General features: G+C 44.7%; 1 protein-coding gene across 1 annotated transcript; it reads right to left on the reverse strand.

Annotated features, from left to right (window-relative positions):
• Positions 1–10,027: 10,027 nt before the first annotated feature.
• LOC148219460 (phospholemman-like) lies at positions 10,028–24,187 on the reverse strand. Its single transcript, XM_088157567.1, has 7 exons — positions 24,114–24,187; positions 17,735–17,779; positions 17,604–17,642; positions 13,178–13,252; positions 12,352–12,388; positions 10,651–10,700; positions 10,028–10,184 (listed from the first exon to the last, which is right to left on the reverse strand). Exons 2-7 carry the CDS (start codon positions 17,751–17,753, stop codon positions 10,162–10,164), a joined length of 243 nt encoding a protein of 80 aa, XP_088013693.1. The 5' UTR covers positions 17,754–17,779; positions 24,114–24,187; the 3' UTR covers positions 10,028–10,161.
• Between the last annotated feature and the right edge of the window lie 516 nt (positions 24,188–24,703).

Here is a 24,703-nt window from a genome sequence, read left to right on the forward strand (position 1 = left end):
AAATCCCCCAAATCCCCAGAAATTCCACAAAAATCCCAAAATTCCACAGGAATCCCCCAAAAATCCTAAAAAAATCCCCAAAAATTCCCCAAAATCCCCAAATTCCCCAAAATCCCCCCAAAAAATCCCCAAAATTTCCACAAAAATTCCCAAAATCTCCAAAATCCCCCCAAAAATCCCCCCAAAATTCCACAAAAATCCCAAAAAGTCCCCAAAATCGCCCAAAAATCCCAAAAATCCCCAAATAATCCCCAAAAATCCCCCTAAAAATCCCCAAAAATTCCCCCCAAAATCCCTTAAAAATCCCCAAAAATTCCCCAAAATTCCCCAAATCCCCAAAAATCCCCCAAAAGCCCCAAAAATCTCCAAAAAAATCCCAAAAATGACCCCAAATTCCACAAAAATCCCCCAAATACCCCAAAATGAAATAAAAAATCCCCCCCAAAAATCCCCCCAAAAAAACCCAAAAATTCCTCAAAAATCCAAAAATCTCCCCCAAATCCCCCAAAATCCGAAAAAAAGCCCCAAAATCCACCCAAAAAATCCCCAAAAATTCCACAAAAATCCCCCAAAAATCCCAAAAAATCCCCAAAATTCCCCCCAAAAATAAAAAAAACAAAAAAACCAAAAAAGTTCCACCAAAATCCCCCCAAAAATCCCCAAAATTTCCCCAAAAATCCCAAAAAATTCCCCCAAAATTTCCCCAAAATCCCCCACAGCACCCATAGCACCCACCCTGCACCCATAGCACCCACAGCACCCACAGCACCCACAGCACCCACAGCACCCATCCTGCACCCATAGCACCCATAGCACCCATAGCACCCACAGCACCCATAGCACCCACCCTGCACCCCATAGCACCCATAGAACCCACCCAGCACCCCCAGCACCCCATAGCACCCATAGCACCCACCCTGCACCCACAGCACCCACAGCACCCACCCTGCAGCACCCAGCACCCCCTGGCACCCATAGCACCCCATAGAACCCCACAGCACCCCACGGCACCCACACACAGCACCCACAGCACCCACAGCACCCACAGCACCCACAGCACCCATCCTACATCACCCCCAGCACCCACCCTGCACCCCAAATTCCTGCAGCAGCGCCCCCAGCACCCACCCCACAGCACCCACCCTGCACCCACAGCACCCATAGCACCCATAGCACCCACAGCACCCATAGCACCCATAGCACCCACAGCACCCACGGCACCCACAGCACCCACAGCACCCACAGCACCCACCCTGCAGCACCCAGCACCCCCTGGCACCCCATAGCACCCCATAGAACCCCACAGCACCCACAGCACCCACAGCACCCATCCAGCACCCACAGCACCCACAGCACCCACAGCACCCACAGCACCCACCCGGCACCCCATAGCACCCTCTACATCCACCCAGCACCCCCTGGCACCCCATAGCACCCACAGCACCCACAGCACCCACAGCACCCACAGCACCCATAGCACCCACAGCAGCCATCTGCACCCCACAGAACTCACCTGCCCCCCCTGGCACCCAGCCAGGATCCCCAGCACCCACCCAGGGCCCTCCCGGCATCCCCCAGAACCCCCAGCACCCACCCGGCACCCCCTGCACCCCACGGCACCCATCTGCACCCCATGGCACCCCATGGTACCCCACGGCACCCCACGGCACCCATCCTGCCCCACCCTGCACCCCCCTGGCACCCAGCCAGGACCCACCCCGGACCCCCAGCACCCACCCAGCAGCACCCGAGCCCTGCACGAGCACCCACAGCACCCGCCCGGCGCCCCATAGCACCCATAGCACCCACCTGTGCCCCATAGCACCCACCCTGCAGCACCCAGCACCCACCTGCACCCCATAGCACCCATCCTGCACCCCAAACCCCTGCAGCAGCACCCACAGCACCCACCCTGCACCCTCTGCACCCATCCTGCACCCCCTGCACCCACCCTGCACCCCCTGCACCCCAAACCCCTGCACCGGCACCCCCTGGCACCCACCCAGGACCCATCCCGGGCCCCCACCCCGCACCCACCTGTACCCAAAGCCCTGCACCAGCACCCACAGCACCCACCCTGCATCACCCAGCACCCACCCTGCACCCTCTGCACCCACCCTGCACCCCAGAGCACCCATCCTGCAGCACCCAGGACCCACCTGTGCCCCATGGCACCCATCCTGCAACCCCAGCACCCACCCTGCACCCCAAACCCCTGCACCAGGACCCATAGCACCCACCCTGCACCCTCTGCACCCATCCTGCAGCACCCAGCACCCCCTGCAGCACCCACCTGTGCCCCATAGCACCCATCCTGCATCACCCTGCACCCATCCTGCACCCCAAACCCCTGCACCAGGACCCATAGCACCCACCCTGCACCCCAGAGCACCCATCTTGCATCATCCTGCACCCACCCAGCACCCACCTGTGCCCCAGAGCACCCACCCTGCATCACCCTGCACCCACCCTGCACCCTCTGCACCCACCCTGCACCCCAAGCCCCTGCAGCAGCACCCACTGCACCCCCTGGCACCCAGCCAGAACCCCAAAAACCCCCCCAAAAAAAACCCCAAAACCCCACCCAGCACCCACCCAGCACCCACCCAGCACCCCATAGCACCCACAGCACCCACAGCACCCACCCAGCACCCCACAGCACCCACCCTGCACCCACCCTGCGGCACCCAGCACCCCAAAAACCCCCAAAAAACCCAAAAAACCCCCAAAAAAACCCCCAATCCCCCCCAAACCCCACCCAGGACCCACCCAGGACCCCCCAAAACCCCACCCAGACCCCCCCAAAACCCCCCCCCCCCACCTCCCATGGCGGGCTCAGTGGGGGTGGCCATGCTGGGTCCCTTCGGCTCCTCTCGGCTCCTCTCGGCTCCTCTCGGCTCCTCTCGGCTCCCCCCGGTTCGGTTCGGTTCGGTTCGGTTCGGGTCCCCCCCGGCTCCGTTCGGCTCCGTTCGGGTCCCCCCCCGGCCCCCCCCCCCACTCCCAGCGAGGAGTTCGGAACCGCTCGGAGCCGCTCGGGAAGGTTCGGAACCGTTCGGGTCCGTTCGGAACCGTTCGGGTCCGCGCTGCGGCAGAGGGGGCGGGGCCAGCGCTGAGGCCACGCCCAGAGGGGGAGGGGAGGGGGAGAGACCCCAAAAAAATCCAAAAAAAAACCGAAAAAAAAGGGAAAAAAAATCCGAAAAAAATCCGAAAAAATCCAAAACCCCCCAAAATTTCCACGCCCCCAAAATGAGAGCGGAAAAAAGGAAAAAAAAAACAAAAAAATCCCCCCCAAAACTGCCCAAAAATAAGAATAATAATTTAAAAAACCGACCCAGAACCCTCCCAAAAAAAAGAAAAAAAAACCGAAAAAAATCCGAAAAAACCCCTAAAACCTCAAAAACTCCAAAACCCCCCAAAATTAGCCAGAAAAACCCAAAAAACAAAAAATCCCCCCCAAACCCCCTAAAAATAAAAAATAAAAACAAAAAAAACCCAAAAAAATACCCCAGAACCAGGCCCCAGGAAAAACCAAAAAAAAAAACCAAAAAAGATCCAAAAAAGACCCAAAACCCCAAGAAACCCCAAAAAACTCCCGGGCCCCCCAAAATTAGCCCAGAAAAACCAAAAAAACAAACAAAAAAAAACCCCCAAAACCCCAAAATAAAGAAAAAAACAAAAGAAACCCAAAATACCCCAAAACCCCCCTAAAAAAACCCCAAAAGCCACAAAAATACCCGAAAAAAAACTGAAAAAACCCCAAAAATCACAAAAAACCCCAAAACTCCCGAAATTAGCCCGGAAAAACCCAAAAAAATCCCCCAAAACCCCCTAAAAATAAAAAATTAAAACACCCAAAAAATACCCCAGAAACCCCCAAAAAATCCCAGAAATGCCCAAAAAACCCAAAAAGACCCAAAAAATCCCACAAAAGAAAAAAAAAACAAAAATAATTTTAAAAAAACCCCTAAAAATCCCCAAAACCCAAAAAAAATCCCCCCCCAACCCCCCCAAAATAATGAAAAAACCCAAAAAATCCAAAAAACCCCAAACCCCCCAAAATTATCCCAGAGAAACCCAAAAAAATCCCCAAAAATAAAGAAAAAAAAACAAAAAAAACCCCCCAAAAGACCCAAAAAATCCCAAAAAAGCCCAAAAAACCAAAAATCCCCAAAATCCCCCCAGAAAAACCCAAAAAATCCCCCCAAAACCCCCTAAAAATAAAGAAAAAAAAACCAAAAAAATCCCTAAAAACCCCCAAACCCCCAAAAAAACATAATCCAAAAAATTCCCCAAAAATCCCCCAAAAAACCCCAAAAATAAAAAAAAAATACCCAAAAAACCAAAAGCCCCAAAATTCCCCCAGAAAAAGCCAAAAAACCCAAAAAGACCAAAAAAAATCCCAAAAATGCCCAAAAACCCCAAAAATCCCCAAAATTCCCCCAAAAAACCAAAAAAATTCCCCTAAAAAAACCCCAAAAAATAAAGAAACAAAAAAACAAAAAAATCCCTAAAAACCCCAAAAAATCCCCAAAAAAACAAAACCCAAAAAAACCCCAAAAATAAAAAAAAACCAAAAAACCCCAAAAAACCCAAAACCCCAAAATTCCCCCAGAAAAACCCCAAAAAAATCCAAAAATGCCCAAAAATAAAGAAAAAAAACCCAAAAAACCCAAAAAGACCAAAAAAAATCCCAAAAATGCCCAAAAAAACCAAAAATCCCCAAAATTCCCCAAAAAAACAAAAAAAGTTCCCCCCAAAAAACCCCAAAAATAAAGAAAAAAAACCAAAAAAAATCCCTAAAAACCCCAAAAAATCCCCAAAAAACCAAAACCCAAAAAAAACCCCAAAAATCCCCCCAAAAACCCCAAAAATAAAAAAAAACAAAAAAACCCCAAAAGCCCCAAAATTACCCCCAAAAACCCAAAAAACAACAAAAAAAATCCCCCGAAAAAATTAAAAAAAAACCCCAAAAAACTCAAAAAAAACCAAATAAAAAACCAAAAAAATTTCCCAAATCTCCCCAAAATAGCCCAGAAAAACCAAAAACCAAATAAAAAAAACAAAAAAAGCCAAAACCCCCCCAAAAAATAAAATTAAAAAAAAAAACAAAAAAAAATCCCCCAAATCCCCCGAACTCCACCCAAAATCCCCAGAAAAATCTAAAAAAATAAAAATAATTAAAAAAAAACCCGAAAAACCTCAGAAATGACCCAAAAAACCCCCAAAAATAAAAAAAACCCCAAAACCACCCAAAAATATCCCAAAAAAAGCTCAAAAAATGGAAAAAAAGGAAAAAAAAATTTAAAAAAATCCCAAAAGACAAAAAAATTAAAAAAAATCCCAAACGAACCCAAAAAATTAAAAAAAACCAAAAAAAAGCCACAAAAAAACTCAAAAATCCTCAAAAATCCCGAAAAAAACCCAAAAAAATTAAAAAAATTCCCCAAATTTTGCCAAATCACCCGAAAATATTTGAAAAAATTGAAATAAATTTTTAAAAAAATGTGAATGTCCCAAAATTTCCCCCCAAAAAAATCGAAAAAACCCAAAAAGAGGAAAAAAATCCCAAGATGTAAAAAAAAAAATTCCCCCAAAAATTGGAAAATAACAGAAAAAAAAAAAAAAAAATCTAAAATTAAAAAAAATCAAAAAAATCTAAAATTAAAAATAATCCCCAAAAATCAAAAAAATCCAAAAATTTAAAAAATTCCCCAAAAATCCCCAAAAATCAAAATATTAAAAAAATCCCAAAAATCCCAAAAAAATCCAAAAAAATCCAAAAATTAAAAAAAATCCCCCCAAAAATAAAAAAATTTTAAAAAAATCTCAAAAATTCCAAAAAATCCAAATATTAAAAAAATTCCCAAAAATCCCCAAAAAATGCAAAATATTAAAAAAAATCCCAAAAAATTCCAAAAAAATCCCCAAAATTAAAAAAAATCCCCAAAATCGAAAAATTAAAAAAATCCCCAAAAATTCCAAAAAATCCAAATATTAAAAAAAATTCCCAAAAATCCCGAAAAAATCACAAACATTAAAAAAAAAATCCAAAAAATCAAAAAATTTTAAAAATTCCCGAAAATAAAAAAAATCCAAAAATTAGAAAAAAACCAAAAAATCCAAAATTTAAAAAAAATCCCCAAAAATCCAAAAAATCCAAAAATTAAAAAAATCCCAAAAAATCCAAATAATCCAAATATTAAAAAAAATCCCAAAAAATTCCAAAAAAAATCCCAAAAATTAAAAAAAATCCCAAAAAATCCAAATATTAAAAAAAAATCCCCAAAAATAAAAAAAAATTCCGAAAATTAAAAAAAAAAAGATCCCAAAAATCCCAAAAATTAAAAAAAATCCCAAAAAATCCCCAAAATTAAAAAATTCCCAAATGTCCCCAAACCACCCCAAAATATAAAATTAAAAAAATTTTTAAAAAAATTAAAAATATTTTTTTAAAATGCCCCCAAATCGTGTCCAAAAAATCAAAAAAACAAAAAAAAAATCCCCAAAATCTTCAAAAATATTCAAAAATATTTAAAAATATTAAAAAATACATTAAAAAAAATTCAAAAATATTCAAAAATCGATCCCAAAATAGAAAAAATAAATTTCAAAATATTCAAAAAATCCCAAAATATCCCCAAAAATTTCCTTAAAAATTCCCAAAAAATCAAAAAAATCCAAAAAATCAAAAAATTCCCAAAAAAATAAAAAAAATTCCCAAAATATCAAAAAGGCCCCAAAAAAATCCCCCCAAAACAACAAAAATTTCCTAAAATTGGTCAAAAATAAAACAAAATATTGAAAAAAAAATCCCAATATATTCGAAAAAATTCCCAAAATTTGGAAAAAAAAAATTCCTAAAAATGGAAAAAAATTTTTTAAAATGAGGGAAAAAAAATCCAGAAATACGAAAAAAAAAAAAATCTTAAAATATGAAAAAAAAATCCCAAAATTTGGGGAAAAAAGTCCCAAAAATAGGAAAAAAAAAATCTCAAAATTTGAAAAAAAATCCCAAAATAGAAAAAAAAAATTTCCAAAACGCGGAAAAAAATTTAAGAAAATGTGGAAAAAAAATTTCAAATTTTGGGAAAAAAATTTTCCCAAAATATGGAAAAAAATTCGCAAAATTCGGGAAAAAAATTGCCAAAAAATAGAAAAAAAAATTTCTAAATTTGGAAGAAAAAAATTGCAAAATACGGGAAAAAAAATCTCAAAATGTAGGAAAAAAATCCCCAAAATTTGGAAAAAAAAATTCAAAATTTGGGGGAAAAAAATTCCCAAATATGAAAATAAAAATTCCAAAATATGGAAAAAAATTTCCCCAAATTTGGGAAAAAAATCTCAAAAATATAAAAAAAAAAAATCACAAAATTTGGGAAAAAAATTTCCCAATACATGGGAAAAAAATTTCCAAATTTGGGAAAAAAAAATTTCCAAAATTTTAAAAAAATTTCCCAAAATTTGGAATAAAAATTTTGCCAAATTTGGAAAAAGAAAATCCCAAAATAGCAAAAAAATTCCCAAAACGTGGAAAAAAAATTTCCTAAAATATGGAAAAAAATCCCAAAATTTGGAATAAAATCCCAAAATATAAAAAAAAAAAAAATCCAAAATGCGGGAAAAAAAAATTAAGAAAATGTGGAAAAAAATTTTCAAAATTTGGGAAAAAAATTTTCCCAAAATATGGAAAAAATTTCGCAAAATTCGGGAAAAAAAAAATCCCAAAATTTGGAAAAAATTTCCCCAAAATATGGAAAAAAAATTTCCTAAAATATGGAAAAAATTCGCAAAAATCGGGAAAAAAAATTCCAAAAAATAGAAAAAAAAAAATTCCAAATTTGGAAGAAAAAAATTGCAAAATATGGGAAAAAAATTCCCAAAATCCTCCTAAAATTCCCCAAAATTTCCCCTAAATGTCCCAAAATGCCCCAAAATTCCCCAAAAATCCCAATTTTCCCCTAAATCCCCCCAAAATTCCCCCAAAATTCCCCCAAAATTCCCCCAAAATTCTCCCAAAATTCCCCCAAAATTCTCCCAAAATTCCCCCAAAATTCTCCAAAAATTCCCCCAAAATTTCTCTAAAATTCCCCCCAAAATTCCCTGAAAATTCAACTCCAGGACCCCAAAATTTCCCAAATTTTCCCCAAAATTCCCCCCCCCAAAATCCCCAAATCCCCCCCAAAAAATTCCCCCAAATTTTCCCCCAAAATTCCCAAAAAATCCCAAAATTTCCCCCCAAATTTCTCTAAAATTCTCCCAATTTCCCTAAAATCCCCCAAATCCCCCCAAAATTTCGCCAAAATTCCTCCAAAATTTCTTTAAAATCCCCAAAAATCCCCAAAATTCCCCAAAATTCCCAAGTTTTCCTCCCAAAATTCCCCCAAATAAAAAAAATAACAAAAATTTCCCCCAAATCTCCCGAATTCCCCCAGAATTTTCCCAATTCCCCCAAATTTTCCTCCCCAAATTCCCCAAAATTCCCAAAAATTCCCCCCCAAAATTCCCCCCAAAATTCCCACAAACACCCGAAAATTTCCCAAATTTCCCCAAAATTTCGTCAAAATCCCCAAATCCCAGAAAATTCCCCAAAAATTCCCAAAAATTCCCCCCAAATTCCCCCAAATTCCTAAAAATTCCCAAAAAATTCCCAAAATTTCCCCCCCAAAATTCCCCAAATTCCCCCAAAATTCTCCAAAAATTCCCAAATCTCAAAAAAAAAAAAATTCCCAAAATTTCCTAAAAATTCAAAAAAATTCCCAAAATTTCCCCCAAAATTCCCAAATTTTCCCCCAAATCTCCCCAAAAATTCCCAAAATTCCCCAAAAATTCCCCAAAATTCCCAAAATTCCCAAAATTTCCCAAAATTCCCCAAATTTCCCCCAAAACCATTCCCAGATCTCCCAGGGTCAAAGGATTTTATTGGGGAATTTTGGGGAATTTTGGGAAATTTTGGGAATTTTTTGGGGAATTTTGGGAATTTTGGGGAAATTTTTGGGAAATTTTTGGGAAATTTTTGGGAAATTTTTGGGGAAAATTTGGGGAATTTTGGGGGATTTTTTGGGATTTTTGGGGGAATTTTGGGAATTTTTTGGGAAATTTTGGGGGGAATTTTGGGGATTTTTGGGAATTTTTGGGGAATTTTGGGGAATTTTGGGGATTTTTTGGGAATTTTGGGAATTTTTGGGGATTTTTTGGGAATTTTGGGAGGAATTTTAAAGAAATTTTGGGGGAATTGGGGGAATTTTAAAGATTTTTTGGGGGAATTTTTGGGAAATTTTTGGAATTTTTGGGAAATTTTTGGGAAATTTTTGGGAATTTTGGGGGAATTTTGGGGAAATTTGGGAATTTTGGAAGGAAAATTTGGGGGAATTTTTTGGAATTTTTAGGGGAAAATTTGGGGGAATTTTTTTGGGATTTTGGGAATTTTTGTGGAATTTTTGAGGGACTTTTTTGGGATTTTTGGGGGAATTTTGGGGAAGAATTTTGGGGGAATTTTTGGGAATTTTTTTGGAATTTTTGGGGGAATTTTGGGGAATTTTTTGGGAATTTTGGGGGGATTTTTGGAGGGAAATTTTGGGGGAATTTTCAGGGTTTTCGGGAGGAATTTGGGAAATTTTGGGGGAAAATTTTGGGAATTTTTTTTTTATTTTTTGGGGGAATTTTGGGGGGATTTTTGGGATTTAGTTTGGGAATTTTTGGGGAATTTTGGGGAGATTTTTTTAGGAATTTTGAGGGATTTTGGGGGGAAATTTTGGGGGAATTTTTTGGGATTTTTTTGAGGGAATTTTTGGGGATTTTGGGAAGATTTTTGGGGAAATTTTTGGGAATTTTTTGAGGGATTTTTTGGGGAATTTCAGGAATTTTTTGCCGATTTTTGGGATGAATTTTGGGGGGAATTTTGGGAAATTTTAAAGGAATTTTTGGGAATTTTGGGGAATTTTGGGGGGGGATTTTTGGGGATTTTTTTGGGGATTTTGGGGGGAATTTTGGGAATTTTGGGGAAAAATTTTGGGGTTTTTTTCAGGATTTTTTTGGGGGGAATTTTGGGAAATTTTGGGGTCATTTTTTGGGGGGGAATTTCGGGAATTTTGGGAGAAATCTTCCAGGAAATTTTTTTTGGGGGGTGAAATTTCATCCAAAATTTTTTCATCCAAAATTTTTTCATCTCATTCGAGTGGAGAGACCTGGGGGGAGAGAGGGGAAAAAAAATGGGAATTTTGGGGGAATTTTGGGGAATTTTGGGAATTTTGGGGAATTTTTTTGGGAACTTTTTGGGGGAATTTTTGAGGAAATTTTGGGAGAATTTTGGGAGAATTTTGGGGAAATTTTTGGGAATTTTGGGGGGAATTTTGGGGGGAATTTTGGGGAATTTTTGGGGAAATTTTTGGGAATTTTGGGGGGAATTTTGGGGAATTTTGGGGGGAATTTTGGGGAAATTTTTGGGAAATTTTTGGGAATTTTGGGGGGAATTTGGGGGAATTTTTTTGGAAATTTTGAGGGAATTTTTGGGAATTTTTGGGGGGAATTTTTGAGGAAATCTTGGGGAATTTTTGGGGAAATTTCTGGGAATTTTGGGGGGATTTTGTGGGAATTATTTTTGGGAATTTTTGGGAATTTTTGGGGGGATTTTGGGGCCCCTCCCCCACTCACGTCTCATGGATTGGCGCAGGGGCCCCTCGGCCTCGTCCGGCTCCCCAGTCCTGACCAGTACGGACCAGTTAGAGACCAGTACGGACCAGTACGGACCAGTATAAACCAGTATAAACCAGTATAAACCAGTACGGACCAGTATAAACCAGTACGGACCAGTATGGACCAGTTAGAGACCAGTAAGGGACCAGTATAAACCAGTTAGAGACCAGTGAAACCAGTATGGACCAGTTAGAACCAGTAAAAACCAGTTTAAAACCAGTTAGAGAGCAGAGAAACCAGTATGGACAAGTTAGGGACAGGTTGGAGACCAGTTAGAACCAGTAAAAACCAGTTAGAGCCAGTTAGGGACCAGTTAGAACCAGTATGGACCAGTAAACACCAGTTACACACCAGTTAAACCAGTGTCCCCAACCCCCTCCCAGTATAACCCAGTATAACCCAGTATAGCCCAGTATAACCCAGTATAACCCAGTATAGCCCAGTATAGCCCAGTATAACCCAGTATAGCCCAGTATAGCCCAGTATAACCCAGTATAGCCCAGTATAGCCCAGTATAGCCCAGTATAGCCCAGTATAACCCAGTATAACCCAGTATAACCCAGTATAGCCCAGTATAGCCCAGTATAACCCAGTATAACCCAGTATAACCCAGTATAAACCAGTATAGCCCAGTATAACCCAGTATAGCCCAGTATAACCCAGTATAGCCCAGTATAACCCAGTATAGCCCAGTATAACCCAGTATAACCCAGTATAGCCCAGTATAGCCCAGTATAACCCAGTATAGCCCAGTATAGCCCAGTATAGCCCAGTATAGCCCAGTATAGCCCAGTATAACCCAGTATAACCCAGTATAACCCAGTATAACCCAGTATAACCCAGTATAACCCAGTATAGCCCAGTATGAGCCCAGTATAACCCAGTATAACCCAGTATAGCCCAGTATAACCCAGTATAACCCAGTATAACCCAGTATAACCCAGTATAACCCAGTATAACCCAGTATAACCCAGTATAGCCCAGTATGAGCCCAGTATAACCCAGTATAACCCAGTATAGCCCAGTATAACCCAGTATAACCCAGTATAACCCAGTATAACCCAGTATAACCCAGTATAACCCAGTATAACCCAGTATAGCCCAGTATGAGCCCAGTATAACCCAGTATAACCCAGTATAACCCAGTATAACCCAGTATAACCCAGTATAACCCAGTATAACCCAGTATAACCCAGTATAACCCAGTATAACCCAGTATAGCCCAGTATAACCCAGTATAACCCAGTATAGCCCAGTATAACCCAGTATAACCCAGTATAGCCCAGTATAGCCCAGTATAGCCCAGTATAGCCCAGTATAGCCCAGTATAACCCAGTATAACCCAGTATAACCCAGTATAGCCCAGTATAGCCCAGTATAGCCCAGTATAACCCAGTATAGCCCAGTATAGCCCAGTATAACCCAGTATGAGCCCATATAACCCAGTATAGCCCAGTATAGCCCAGTATAGCCCAGTATAACCCAGTATAGCCCAGTATAGCCCAGTATAACCCAGTCCATCCCAGTATAAACCAGTTCCCCCAGTCCCTCCCAGTCCCTCCCAGTCCCCCCAGCCCCCTCCCAGTATAAACCAGTATAACCCAGTATAACCCAGTATAAACCAGTATAAACCAGTATAAACCAGTATAAACCAGTTACTTGGGCTGTTGGTCGAACTTGCAGCGGCAGTGACGGCCTGGGGGGGAGGGGAGACAGAGAGGGGAACTGGGATGGACTGGGAGGGACTGGGATGGACTGGGAGGGACTGGGATGGACTGGGATGGACTGGGAGGGACTGGGATGGACTGGGATTGAACTGGGATTGAACTGGGATTGAACTGGTTTGAACTGGGATGGACTGGGCGGATTTTGGGATCATTTTTGGGATAAATTTGGGAGAATTTTGGGGATTTTTGGGGACAAATTTGGGGCTTTTGGGGAGAATTTTTGGGGAATTTTTTGGGAATTTTGGGGGAATTTTTTGGGAATTTTTGGGGGAATTTTGGGGGAATTTTGGGGGAATTTTGGGGAATTTTTGGAGAATTTTTTGGGAATTTTTGGGATAATTTTGGGGGAATTTTGGGATAATTTTGGGGATTTTTTTTTGGATGTTTCAGGGATGATTTTTGGGATAAATTTTGGGATTTTTTAGGGTGATTTTGGGGTGATTTTGGGGATTTTTTTGCGATATTTTTGGGATGTTTTTGGGATAATTTTTGGGGTGATTTTGGGATAATTTTGGGGGAATTTTGGGATAATTTTGGGATATTTTGGGATAATTTTGGGATATTTTTGGGATATTTTTGGGGTGATTTCGGGATATTTTGGGATAATTTTGGGATGATTTTGGGATAATTTTTGGGTGATTTTGGGGAGTTTCAGGGATATTTTTGGGGATATTTTTGGGATATTTTTGGGGTGATTTCGGGATATTTTTTGGGATGATTTTGGGGAGTTTTTGGGATGATTTTGGGGAGTTTCTCACTGAGGATGAGGAGGATCCCGAGCACGAAGAAAATCGCGGCCACCACGAGACCCCCGAGGCGCAGAGAGTCATAATCTGAGAGAGCCAAAAACGGCCAAAATCACCCCAAAAACGGCCAAAATCACCCAAAATCACCCCAAAAACGGCCAAAATTACCCCAAAAACGGCCAAAATCAACCCAAAAATACCCAAAAACGGCCAAAATCAACCCAAAAATACCCCAAAATTACCCAAAATAACCCAAAATCACCCAAAACAGGCCAAAATCACCCCAAAAATACCCAAAACCGGCCAAAATTACCCAAAATTACCCCCAAATAACCCAAAATAACCCCAAAACCGGCCAAAATCACCCCAAAATCAACCCAAAACGGCCAAAATAACCCAGAAACGGCCAAAATCACCCCAAAATACCCAAAAACGGCCAAAATCACCCCAAAATCACCCCAAAAACGGCCAAAATCACCCCAAAATCACCCCAAAAACGGCCAAAATCACCCCAAAAATAACCCAAAAACGGCCAAAATCACCCCAAAATCACCCCAAAAACGGCCAAAATCACCCCAAAAATACCCAAAACCGGCCAAAATTACCCAAAATTACCCCCAAATAACCCAAAATAACCCCAAAAACGGCCAAAATCAACCCAAAATCACCCCAAACGGCCAAAATACCCCAAAACCGGCCAAAATCAACCCAAAATAACCCAAAATCACCCAAAACCGGCCAAAATCACCCCAAAAATACCCCAAAAACGGCCAAAATCAACCCAAAATAACCCAAAACCGGCCAAATTACCCCAAAATCACCCAAAATAACCCAAAATTACCCCAAAACGGCCAAAATCACCCCAAAATAACCCAAAATAACCCAAAAACCCTCAAAATAACCCAAAATTACCCCAAATCACCCAAAATTACCCCAAAATAACCCCAAAAGCCCCAAAATCACACAAAATAACCCAAAATTACCCAAAATCACACAAAATAACCCAAAATTACCCAAAATAACCCAAAATACCCCAAAATCACCCCAAAATCACAGAAAAATAACCCCAAATCACCCCAAATTACCCCAAATCACACAAAATCCACCAAAATTACCCCAAAATAACCCAAAATTACCCAAAATAACTCAAAATCACCCCAAAAAGAACCCAAAATTACCCCCAGATCACACAAAAATTCCCCAAAACGGCCAAAATTACCCCAAAATTACCCAAAATCCCCCAAAACCAGCCCCAAATCACCCAAAAACAGCCAAAAATCACCCAAAAATGACCCCAAAATGACCCAAAAATTTCCCAAAAATGGCCCGAAATTACCCAAAACAGGCGAAAATCACCCAAAATCACCCAGAGACGGCCCCAAATGACCCAAAATCACCTAAAATTACCCCCAAAAATACCCAAAATTCACCAAAAAAATCACCCCAAAATATCCCCCCAAAATGGCCCCAAATCACCCCAAAATTATCCCAAAATCACCCAAAAATCACCCAAAAATCCCCCCAAAATGACCCAAAAATCCCCCAAAAATCCCCCCAAAATCCCCCAAAAATCCCCCAAAAATCCCCCAAAAATGCCCCAAAATGACCCAAAATCCCCCAAAAATCCCCCAAAAATGACCCCAAACCGGCCAAAATTTACCCCAAAATCGGCTCCAATTTATGCCAAAATTACCCAAAATTTCCTCAAATTTATCCCAAATTTCCCCAAAATTACCCAAAGTTGCCCCAAAATCCCCCCAAATATCCCAAAGCCACACCTGGGACACGTGAGAGCCCCAAAACCACCCCAAAAATACCAAAAAAAAAAAAACCCAAAATTCACCAAAATTCATTAAAAATACACCAAAAAAATGACCCAAAAAATATCCAAAAAATGACCCAAAAATTTCCCAAAAAATGACCCAAAAATGACCCAAAATGACCCAAAAATCTCCCAAAAATACCCCAAATACCCAAAGCACACCTGGGACAGGTGAGAGCCTGGAACCAACCCCAAACACACACCTGGGACACCTGGGGACACCTGGGGACACCTGGGGACACCTGGGGACACCTGGACACACCTGGGGACACACCTGGGGACACCTGGGGACACCTGGGGACACCTGGGACACACCTGGGGACACCTGGGGACACCTGGGGACACTGGGGACACACCTGGGACACACCTGGGGACACCTGGGGACACCTGGGGACACCTGGGACACCTGGGACACACCTGGGGACACCTGGGGACACCTGGGGACACCTGGGGACACCTGGGACACACCTGGGGACACCTGGGGACACCTGGGGACACCTGGGGACACACCTGGGACACACCTGGGGACACCTGGGGACACCTGGGGACACCTGGGACACCTGGGACACACCTGGGGACACCTGGGGACACCTGGGACACACCTGGGGACACACCTGGGGACACCTGGGGACACCTGGGGACACACCTGGGACACCTGGGACACACCTGGGACACACCTGGACACACCTGGGGACACCTGGGGACACCTGGGGACACACCTGGGGACACCTGGGGACACCTGGACACAGCTGGGGACACCTGGGGACACCTGGGGACACCTGGACACACCTGGGGACACCTGGGGACACACCTGGGGGACACCTGGGGACACCTGGGGACACCTGGGACACCTGGGGACACCTGGACACACCTGGGACACCTGGGGACACCTGGGGACACCTGGGGACACCTGGACACACCTGGGGACACCTGGGGACACCTGGGGACACACCTGGGGACACCTGGGGGGACACCTGGGACACACCTGGGACACACCTGGGGACACCTGGGACACACCTGGGGACACCTGGGGACACCTGGGACACACCTGGGGACACCTGGGGACACCTGGGGACACCTGGGGACACCTGGGGACACCTGGGGACACCTGGGACACACCTGGGACACACCTGGGACACCTGGGACACACCTGGGACACCTGGGGACACCTGGGCACACCTGGGGACACCTGGGGGACACCTGGGGACACCTGGACACACCTGGGGACACACCTGGGACACACTTGGGGACACCTGGGGACACCTGGGGACACCTGGGACACACCTGGGGACACCTGGGGACACACCTGGGGGACACCTGGGGACACCTGGGGACACCTGGGATACACCTCGGACACACCTGGGACACCTGGGCACACCTGGGACACACCTGGGACACCTGGGGACACCTGGGGACACCTGGGACACCTGGGGACACCTGGACACACCTGGGACACACCTGGGGACACCTGGGGACACCTGGGGACACCTGGACACACCTGGGGACACCTGGGGACACCTGGGGACACACCTGGGGACACCTGGGGGGACACCTGGGACACACCTGGACACACCTGGGACACACCTGGGGACACCTGGGGACACCTGGGACACACCTGGGGACACCTGGGGACACCTGGACACACCTGGGGACACCTGGGGACACCTGGGGACACCTGGGACACACCTGGGACACACCTGGGACACCTGGGACACACCTGGGACACCTGGGGACACCTGGCACACCTGGGGACACCTGGGGGACACCTGGGGACACCTGGACACACCTGGGGACACACCTGGGACACACTTGGGGACACCTGGGGACACCTGGGGACACCTGGGACACACCTGGGGACACCTGGGGACACACCTGGGGGACACCTGGGGACACCTGGGGACACCTGGGGACACCTGGGACACCTGGGGACACCTGGGGACACCTGGGACACACCTGGGGACACCTGGGGACACCTGGGGACACCTGGGACACCTGGGACACCTGGACACACCTGGGACACCTGGGGACACCTGGGGACACCTGGGGACACCTGGACACACCTGGGGACACCTGGGGACACCTGGGGACACACCTGGGGACACCTGGGGGGACACCTGGGACACACCTGGACACACCTGGGACACACCTGGGGACACCTGGGGACACCTGGGACACACCTGGGGACACCTGGGGACACCTGGACACACCTGGGGACACCTGGGGACACCTGGGGACACCTGGGACACACCTGGGACACACCTGGGACACCTGGGACACACCTGGGACACCTGGGGACACCTGGGCACACCTGGGGACACCTGGGGGACACCTGGGGACACCTGGACACACCTGGGGACACACCTGGGACACACTTGGGGACACCTGGGGACACCTGGGGACACCTGGGCACACCTGGGGACACCTGGGGACACCTGGGGACACCTGGGACACACCTGGGGACACCTGGGGACACCTGGGGACACACCTGGGACACACTTGGGGACACCTGGGGACACCTGGGGACACCTGGGCACACCTGGGGACACCTGGGGACACCTGGGGACACCTGGGGACACCTGGGGACACCTGTGCACACCTGTCCCCTCCCCCACTCACCGTACTGGAATCTCTGTTCCTGTTCCGCGCTCAGCGGCTCTGCGGGGGGGGGGGGGAGGGGCGGGGTTGTGACGTCACCGCCGGCGCCGTGACGTCATAGCCCCGCCCCGCCCCATGACGTCATCGCTCACCCGCTCCTCTGGGCGCCATGGCCGCCACACCTGGACAGGTGAGAGCTGAGCACAGAGACGGCGATTAACGGGAATTATTAATTGGAATAATTAATAGGAATCCTTAATTGGAATCATTAATAGCAATAATTAATAGAAATTATTAATAGGAATAATTAATAGGAATTATTAATATGAATAATGGACGGGGATCATTAATAGCAATAATTAACGGGAATGATTAACGGGAATGATTAACAGGAATAATTAATAGGAATCATTAACATAAATTATTAATAGGAATTATTAATGGGAATTATTAATATGAATAATGGACGGGAATCATTAACGGGAATGATTAACGGGAATAATTAACAGAAATTATTAATAGGAATAAATAACGGAAATTATTAATAGGACTAATTACAGGAAATGATTAATAGGAATAATTAATAGGAATAATTAATAGGAATAATGAACGGGGATCATTAATAGCAATAATTAACGGGATTAATGAACGGGATTAATGAACGGGAATAATGAATGGGAATAATTAATAGGAATAATTAACAGAGATTATTAATAGGAATAATGAATGGGAATAATTAATAGAAATTATTAATAGGAATGATGAATGGGAATAATTAATCGGAATAATCAACGGGAATAATTAATAGACATTATTAATAGGAATAATGAATGGGAATAATTAATCGGAATAATCAACGGGAATCATTAATTGGAATAATTAATAGAAATAATTAACGGAAATAATTAACAGGAATAATTAGCAGGAATGATTAATAGGAGTAAATAACCGAAATAATTAATAGGAATAATGAACGGGAATAATGAACGGGATTAATTAACGGGAATAATTAATAGGAATAATTAACAGAATAATGAACGGGAATGATTAACCGAAATTAACGGAAATAATTAACAGAAATAATTAACAGAAATAATTAACAGAAATTAATGGAAATTAATAGAAATTAACCCAAATTAACAGAAATTAACCCAAATTACCGAAATTCACCCAAATTTATTCCAAATTTATTCCAAATTCTCCCCAAATTTCCCAATTTTTTCCCATTTTGCCCCAAATTTTCCCCAATTTTTCCCAAATTTTTCCAATTTTTCCTCATTTTTTGGGCCAAATTTTCCCATTTTTTTGTCCCCAAATTTTCCCCTTTTTTTTTTCCTCATTTTCCCTCCTTTTTTTTGGCCAAATTTTCCCAATTTTTCCCTCATTTTTTTCCCAATTTTTCAATTTTTTTCCCATTTTTCCTTTTTTTTTAATCCAAATTTTTCCCAATTTTTTCCCAATTTTTCCCAATTTTTTCCCAATTTTTTTCCCATTTTCCCCCATTTTTCCCCATTTTTTTCCCATTTTCCCCTCATTTTACCCCAATTTTCCCTCTGGGTTTTCCCCATTTTTTTTCCCATTTTTTTCCCCCATTTCCCCCCAATTTTTTTTCTCAATTTTTCCCAATTTTTTCAATTTTCTCCCATTTTTTCCCCATTTTTCTCCCAAATTTCCATTTTTCCCAATTTTACCCCATTCCCCCCAAATTTTTCCCAATTTTTTCCCAATTTTTTCCCAATTTTTTTCCATTTCCCCCAAATTTTCCCCAAATTTTCCCCAATTTTTCCCCATTTTTTCCCATTTTCCCTCTTTTTTTTTTGCCAAATTTTCCCATTTTCCCCCAATTTTTTCCAATTTTTCCCATTTTTTTCCAATTTCTCTCCAATTTATTCACATTTTCTCCCATTTTTTACCCAATTTTCCCAAATTTTTCCCCATTTTCCCCCAATTTTTTCCATTTTTCCCCATTTTCCCTTTTTTCTCCAAATTTTTCCTTTTTTCCCCCCATTTTTTCCCAATTTTCCCCTCATTTTTTGCCAAATTTTCCCCCCAATTTTTCCCCATTTCCTCCCAATTTTTTTTCTCAATTTCCCATTTTCCCATTTTTTCTCAATTTTTCCCCATTTTCCCCCAAATTTTCCCCATTTTCCCCCAATTTTTCTTTATTTTTTTCCCCCAATTTCAACCCAAATTTCCCGCGTTTTTTTCCCAATTTCCCCCAAATTTTTCCCATTTTTTCCCAATTTCCCCCCAATTTTTCTCTGATTTTTTCCCGTTTTTCCCCAATTTTTCCCCAATTTTTCCCCATTTTTTCCCCATTTTCCCGATTTTTTTCCCCATTTTTCCCCCCCAATTTTTCCCATTTTTTCCCCGATTTTCCCCCAAATTTCCCCAAATTTCTCCCATTTTCCTCATTTTTCCTTTTTTTGCATTTTCCCATTTTTTCCCAATTTCCCCCCAATTTTTTCTCTGAATTTTTCCCCAATTTTTCCCAATTTTCCCCCCATTTTTTTCCCATTTTCCCAAATTTTTTCCCCAATTTTTCCCCCGAAATTTCCTCCAATTTTTTCCCTTTTCCCCCAAATTTTCCCATTTTTTCTCGATTTTTCCCCAAACTTTCCCCATTTTCTTCCCATTTTTCATTTTTCCCGTTTTTTCTGAATTTTCCCCCAAATTTCCCCATTTTCCTCATTTTTTCATTTTTTGCATTTTCCCATTTTTTCCCAATTTTCCCCCATTTTTTTATCTGAATTTTTCCCATTTTTCCCCATTTTTTTCCCATTTTTTCCCATTTTTCCCTTTTTTTCCCCAATTTCCTCCATTTTTCCCAATTTTCCCAATTTTTCCTCACATTTGGGGAAAATCGGGGGGGAAATTTTGGGGAAAATTTGGGAAATTTTGGGAGAAAATGAGAAAAAAAAGAAGAAATTTTGGGAAAAATTCGGCGAAAATTTTGGGAAATTTCGAGAAAAATCGGGAAAAACGAGAAAAATTTCAGGAATTTTGGGAAAAATTGAGAAATTTGGGGGAAATTGAGAAATTTGGGAAAAACTGGGGAAAATTTAAAGGAATTTTGGGAATTTTGGGCCAAAAATGGGAAAATCCAGGGAGGAAAAAAATGGGGGAAAATTTGGGAAAAATCCAAGAAAAAAAAAAGGGAAAATTGGGGAAAAAATGGGGAAAAAAAATGGGGGGAAATGGGGAAAATTGGGAAAAATAAAAAAGGGAAAATTGGGGAAAAATTGGGAAAAATAGAAAGGAAAAATGAGGAAAAATTGGGAAAAATGCAAGGAAAAAAAAAGGGAAAATTGGGGGAAAATTTGGGGAAAATTCAATAAAAAATTAGGAAAAAATGGGAAAAATAGAGGGAAAAAAAATGGGAAAATTAAAAGGGAAAATTGGGGGAAAATTGGGAAAAATCCAGGAAAAAAAAATTGGGAATTTTTGGGGAAATTTAGGAAAAAATGGGAAAAAATGGGAAAGAAACTGAGGAGAAAATTGGGAAAAATCCGAGAAAAAATTGGGGAAAAATTGGGAAAAATTGGGAAAAATCCAAGGGAAAAAAAAAAAAAAAAGGGAAAATTGGGGGAAAATTGAAAAAAATTTGGGGAAAATTGAGAAAAAAATTAAAAATAAAATAAAAAAGGGAAAAATTAAAAAAAAATTGAAAAAAAAAATAAAAAAGGGAAAATTGGGAAAAATCCCAGAAAAAAAATGGGGAAAATTCAGACCCAGACTGGGCAGGACTGGGATAAACTGGGATGGACTGGGATGGAACTGGGATTGAACTGGGATGGACTGGGATAAACTGGGATAAACTGGGATGGGACTGGGATGGAACTGGGATAAACTGGGATGGACTGGGATTGAACTGGGATGGACTGGGAGGGACTGGGAGGGACTGGGAGGGGAACTGGGATTACTGGGAGTTACTGGGAGTTACTGGGAGAACTCCGTCGGGGTTACTGGGAGATACTGGGAGGGCACTGGGTTTTACTGGGAGTTACTGGGAGCCATGGGCGGTTACTGGGAGTTACTGGGAGAGACTGGGAGTTACTGGTGGAGCCCCTGGGGGGTTACTGGGAGCACTGGGAGGATAAACTGGGAGTTACTGGGAGTTACTGGGAGCCATTGGGGGTTACTGGGAGTTACTGGTGGAGGCGCTGAGGGGGGTCCTGGGGTTACTGGGGGACAAACTGGGGCTTACTGGGAGCTACTGGGAGGAAGCTGGGGGTTACTGGAGTTACTGGGAGAACTCTGTGGGAGTTACTGGGAGCTACTGGGAAGACTCTGGGTTTTACTGGGCGTTACTGGGAGGGCACTGGGGGGTTACTGGGAGTTACTGGGAGTTACTGGGAGGACTCTGTGGGGGTTACTGGGAGTTACTGGGAGCCATGGGGGGTTACTGGGAGTTACTGGGAGGATAAACTGGAAGCTCACTGGGATTAGTGGGACTTACTGGGAGTTACTGGGAAGACTCTGGGGGTTACTGGGAGTTACTGGGAGTTACTGGGAGTTACTGGGGGAGCCCCTGGGGAGTTACTGGGGTTACTGGGAGGAGAAACTGGGAGTTACTGGGAGATACTGGGAGGACTCTGTGGGGGTTACTGGGAGCACTGGGGGGGCACTGGAGTTACTGGGAGATACTGGGGGAGCCCCCTGGGGGTTACTGGGAGCACTGGGAGTAACTGGGAGAACTCTGTGGGGGTTACTGGGAGTTACTGGGGGAGTCCCTGGGGGTTACTGGGGGACAAACTGGGAGCACTGGAAGTTACTGGGAGTTACTGGGAGGACAAAATGGGAGTTACTGGGAGCTACTGGGAGTTACTGGTGGAGCCGCTGAGGGGGGTCCTGGGGTTACTGGGAGACAAACTGGGGCTTACTGGGAGCTACTGGGAGGGTCACTGGGAGTTACTGGGAGCTACTGGGAGTTACTGGTGGAGCCCTGGGGGTTACTGGGAGCCATGAGGGGTTACTGGGAGTTACTGGGGGACAAACTGGGACTTACTGGGAGTTACTGGGAGTTACTGGGAGCATTGTGAGGGTCACGGGGAGTGACTGGGGGTTACTGGGAGTTACTGGTGGAGCCCTGGGGGTTACTGGTGTTACTGGGAGGACAAACTGGGAGTTACTGGGAGGACTCTGTGGGGGTTACTGGGAGCACTGGGGGGAGCACTGGACAAACTGGGAGTTACTGGGAGTTACTGGGAACCTCACTGGTATTAGTGGGAGTTACTGGGGGAGCCCCTGGGGGTTACTGGGAGCACTGGGAGTTACTGGGAGGACAAACTGGGAGTTACTGGGAGTTACTGGTGGAGCGGCTGTTAGGTATTGTAGTTGGTTCTCTATCTTAGGTTACTGCTATTTCTTTATCTCTTGAGTTAATCTTAACAAGGGGGGTTCTGGGGTTACTGGGGGACAAACTGGGGCTTACTGGGAGTTACTGGGAGAACTCTGGGGGTTACTGGGAGTTACTGGGAGTTACTGGGAGTCACTGGTGGAGCCGCTGAGGGGGGTTCTGGGGTTACTGGGGGACAAACTGGGGCTTACTGGGAGCTACTGGGAGGGCACTTGAGTTACTGGGAGTTACTGGGAGGACTCTGTGGGGGTTACTGGGAGCTACTGGGAGTTACTGGTGGAGCCCTGGGGGTTACTGGGAGCACTGGGAGGATAAACTGGGAGCTACTGGGAGTTACTGGGAGCACTGGGGGGAGCACTGGAGTTACTGGGAGAACTCTGTGGGGGTTACTGGGGGTTACTGGGAGAACAAACTGGGGGTTACTGGGAAGACTCTGGGAGTTACTGGGGGAGCCCCTGGGGGTTACTGGGAGTTACTGGGAGCCGTAGGGGGGCACTGGAGTTACTGGGAGGACAAACTGGGAGTTACTGGGAACCTCACTGGTATTAGTGGGAGTTACTGGTGGAGCCCTGGGGGTTACTGGGCTTACTGGGAGGACAAACTGGGAGTTACTGGGAGCTACTGGGAGTTACTGGGAGGACTCTGTGGGCGTTACTGGGAGTTACTGGTGGAGCCCCTGGGGGTTACTGGGAGTTACTGGGAACCTCACTGGGATTAGTGGGAGTTACTGGGGGACAAACTGGGCATTACTGGGAGTCACTGGGAGAACTCCGGGGGTTACTGGGAGTTACTGGTGGAGTCCTGGGGGATACTGGGAGCCATGGGGGGTTACTGGGAGTTACTGGGAGCTACTGGGAGTTACTGGGAGGACAAACTGGGAGTTACTGGGAGCACTGGGAGTTACTGGTGGAGCCGCTGAGGGGGGGTCCGGGGATTACTGGGGGACAAACTGGGGCTTACTGGGAGTTACTGGGAGCATTGGGAGGGTCACTGGGAGTTACTGGGAGTTACTGGGAGCGCCCCCCCCCCCCCCAAGGTCACCCCGAGGACGGGGGGAGGGACCCGGCCCCGCCCCCCCCTCCCTCCCAGTCCCTCCCAGTTCATCCCAGTCCGTCCCAGTCCCCCCCAGTCCCCCCCAGTCCGTCCCAGTCCGTCCCAGTTTGTCCCAGTACCTGACTGGGAGCTCCGGGTCCCCCCAGGCCGGGCTCGCTCCAGGCCGGGGTTATTTTTAACCCGGTGACGTCATCGGGGGTGGCTCCAGGCCACGCCCCCTCCCAGTTACACCAGTAACGAACTGGGAATGGCCTCACACCCCTCCCAGTTACACCAGTAACGAACTGGGAATGGCCCCACGCCCCTCCCAGTTACACCAGTAACGAACTGGGAATGGCCCCACACCCCTCCCAGTTACACCAGTAACGAACTGGGAATGGCCCCACACCCCTCCCAGTTACACCAGTAACGAACTGGGAATGGCCCCACACCCCTCCCAGTTACACCAGTAACGAACTGGGAATGGCCCCACACCCCTCCCAGTTACACCAGTAACGGACCAGTAACGAACTGGGAATGGCCTCACACCCCTCCCAGTTACACCAGTAACGAACTGGGAATGGCCCCACGCCCCTCCCAGTTACACCAGTAACGAACTGGGAATGGTCCCACGCCCCTCCCAGTTACACCAGTAACGAACTGGGAATGGCCCCACGCCCCTCCCAGTGCTCCCAGTAACGAACTGGGAATGGCCCCAGGCCCCTCCCAG

Source organism: Sturnus vulgaris, unplaced genomic scaffold (assembly GCF_052056855.1).
Source record: "Sturnus vulgaris isolate bStuVul1 unplaced genomic scaffold, bStuVul1.hap1 Scaffold_1100, whole genome shotgun sequence".
Taxonomy (NCBI): domain Eukaryota; kingdom Metazoa; phylum Chordata; class Aves; order Passeriformes; family Sturnidae; genus Sturnus; species Sturnus vulgaris.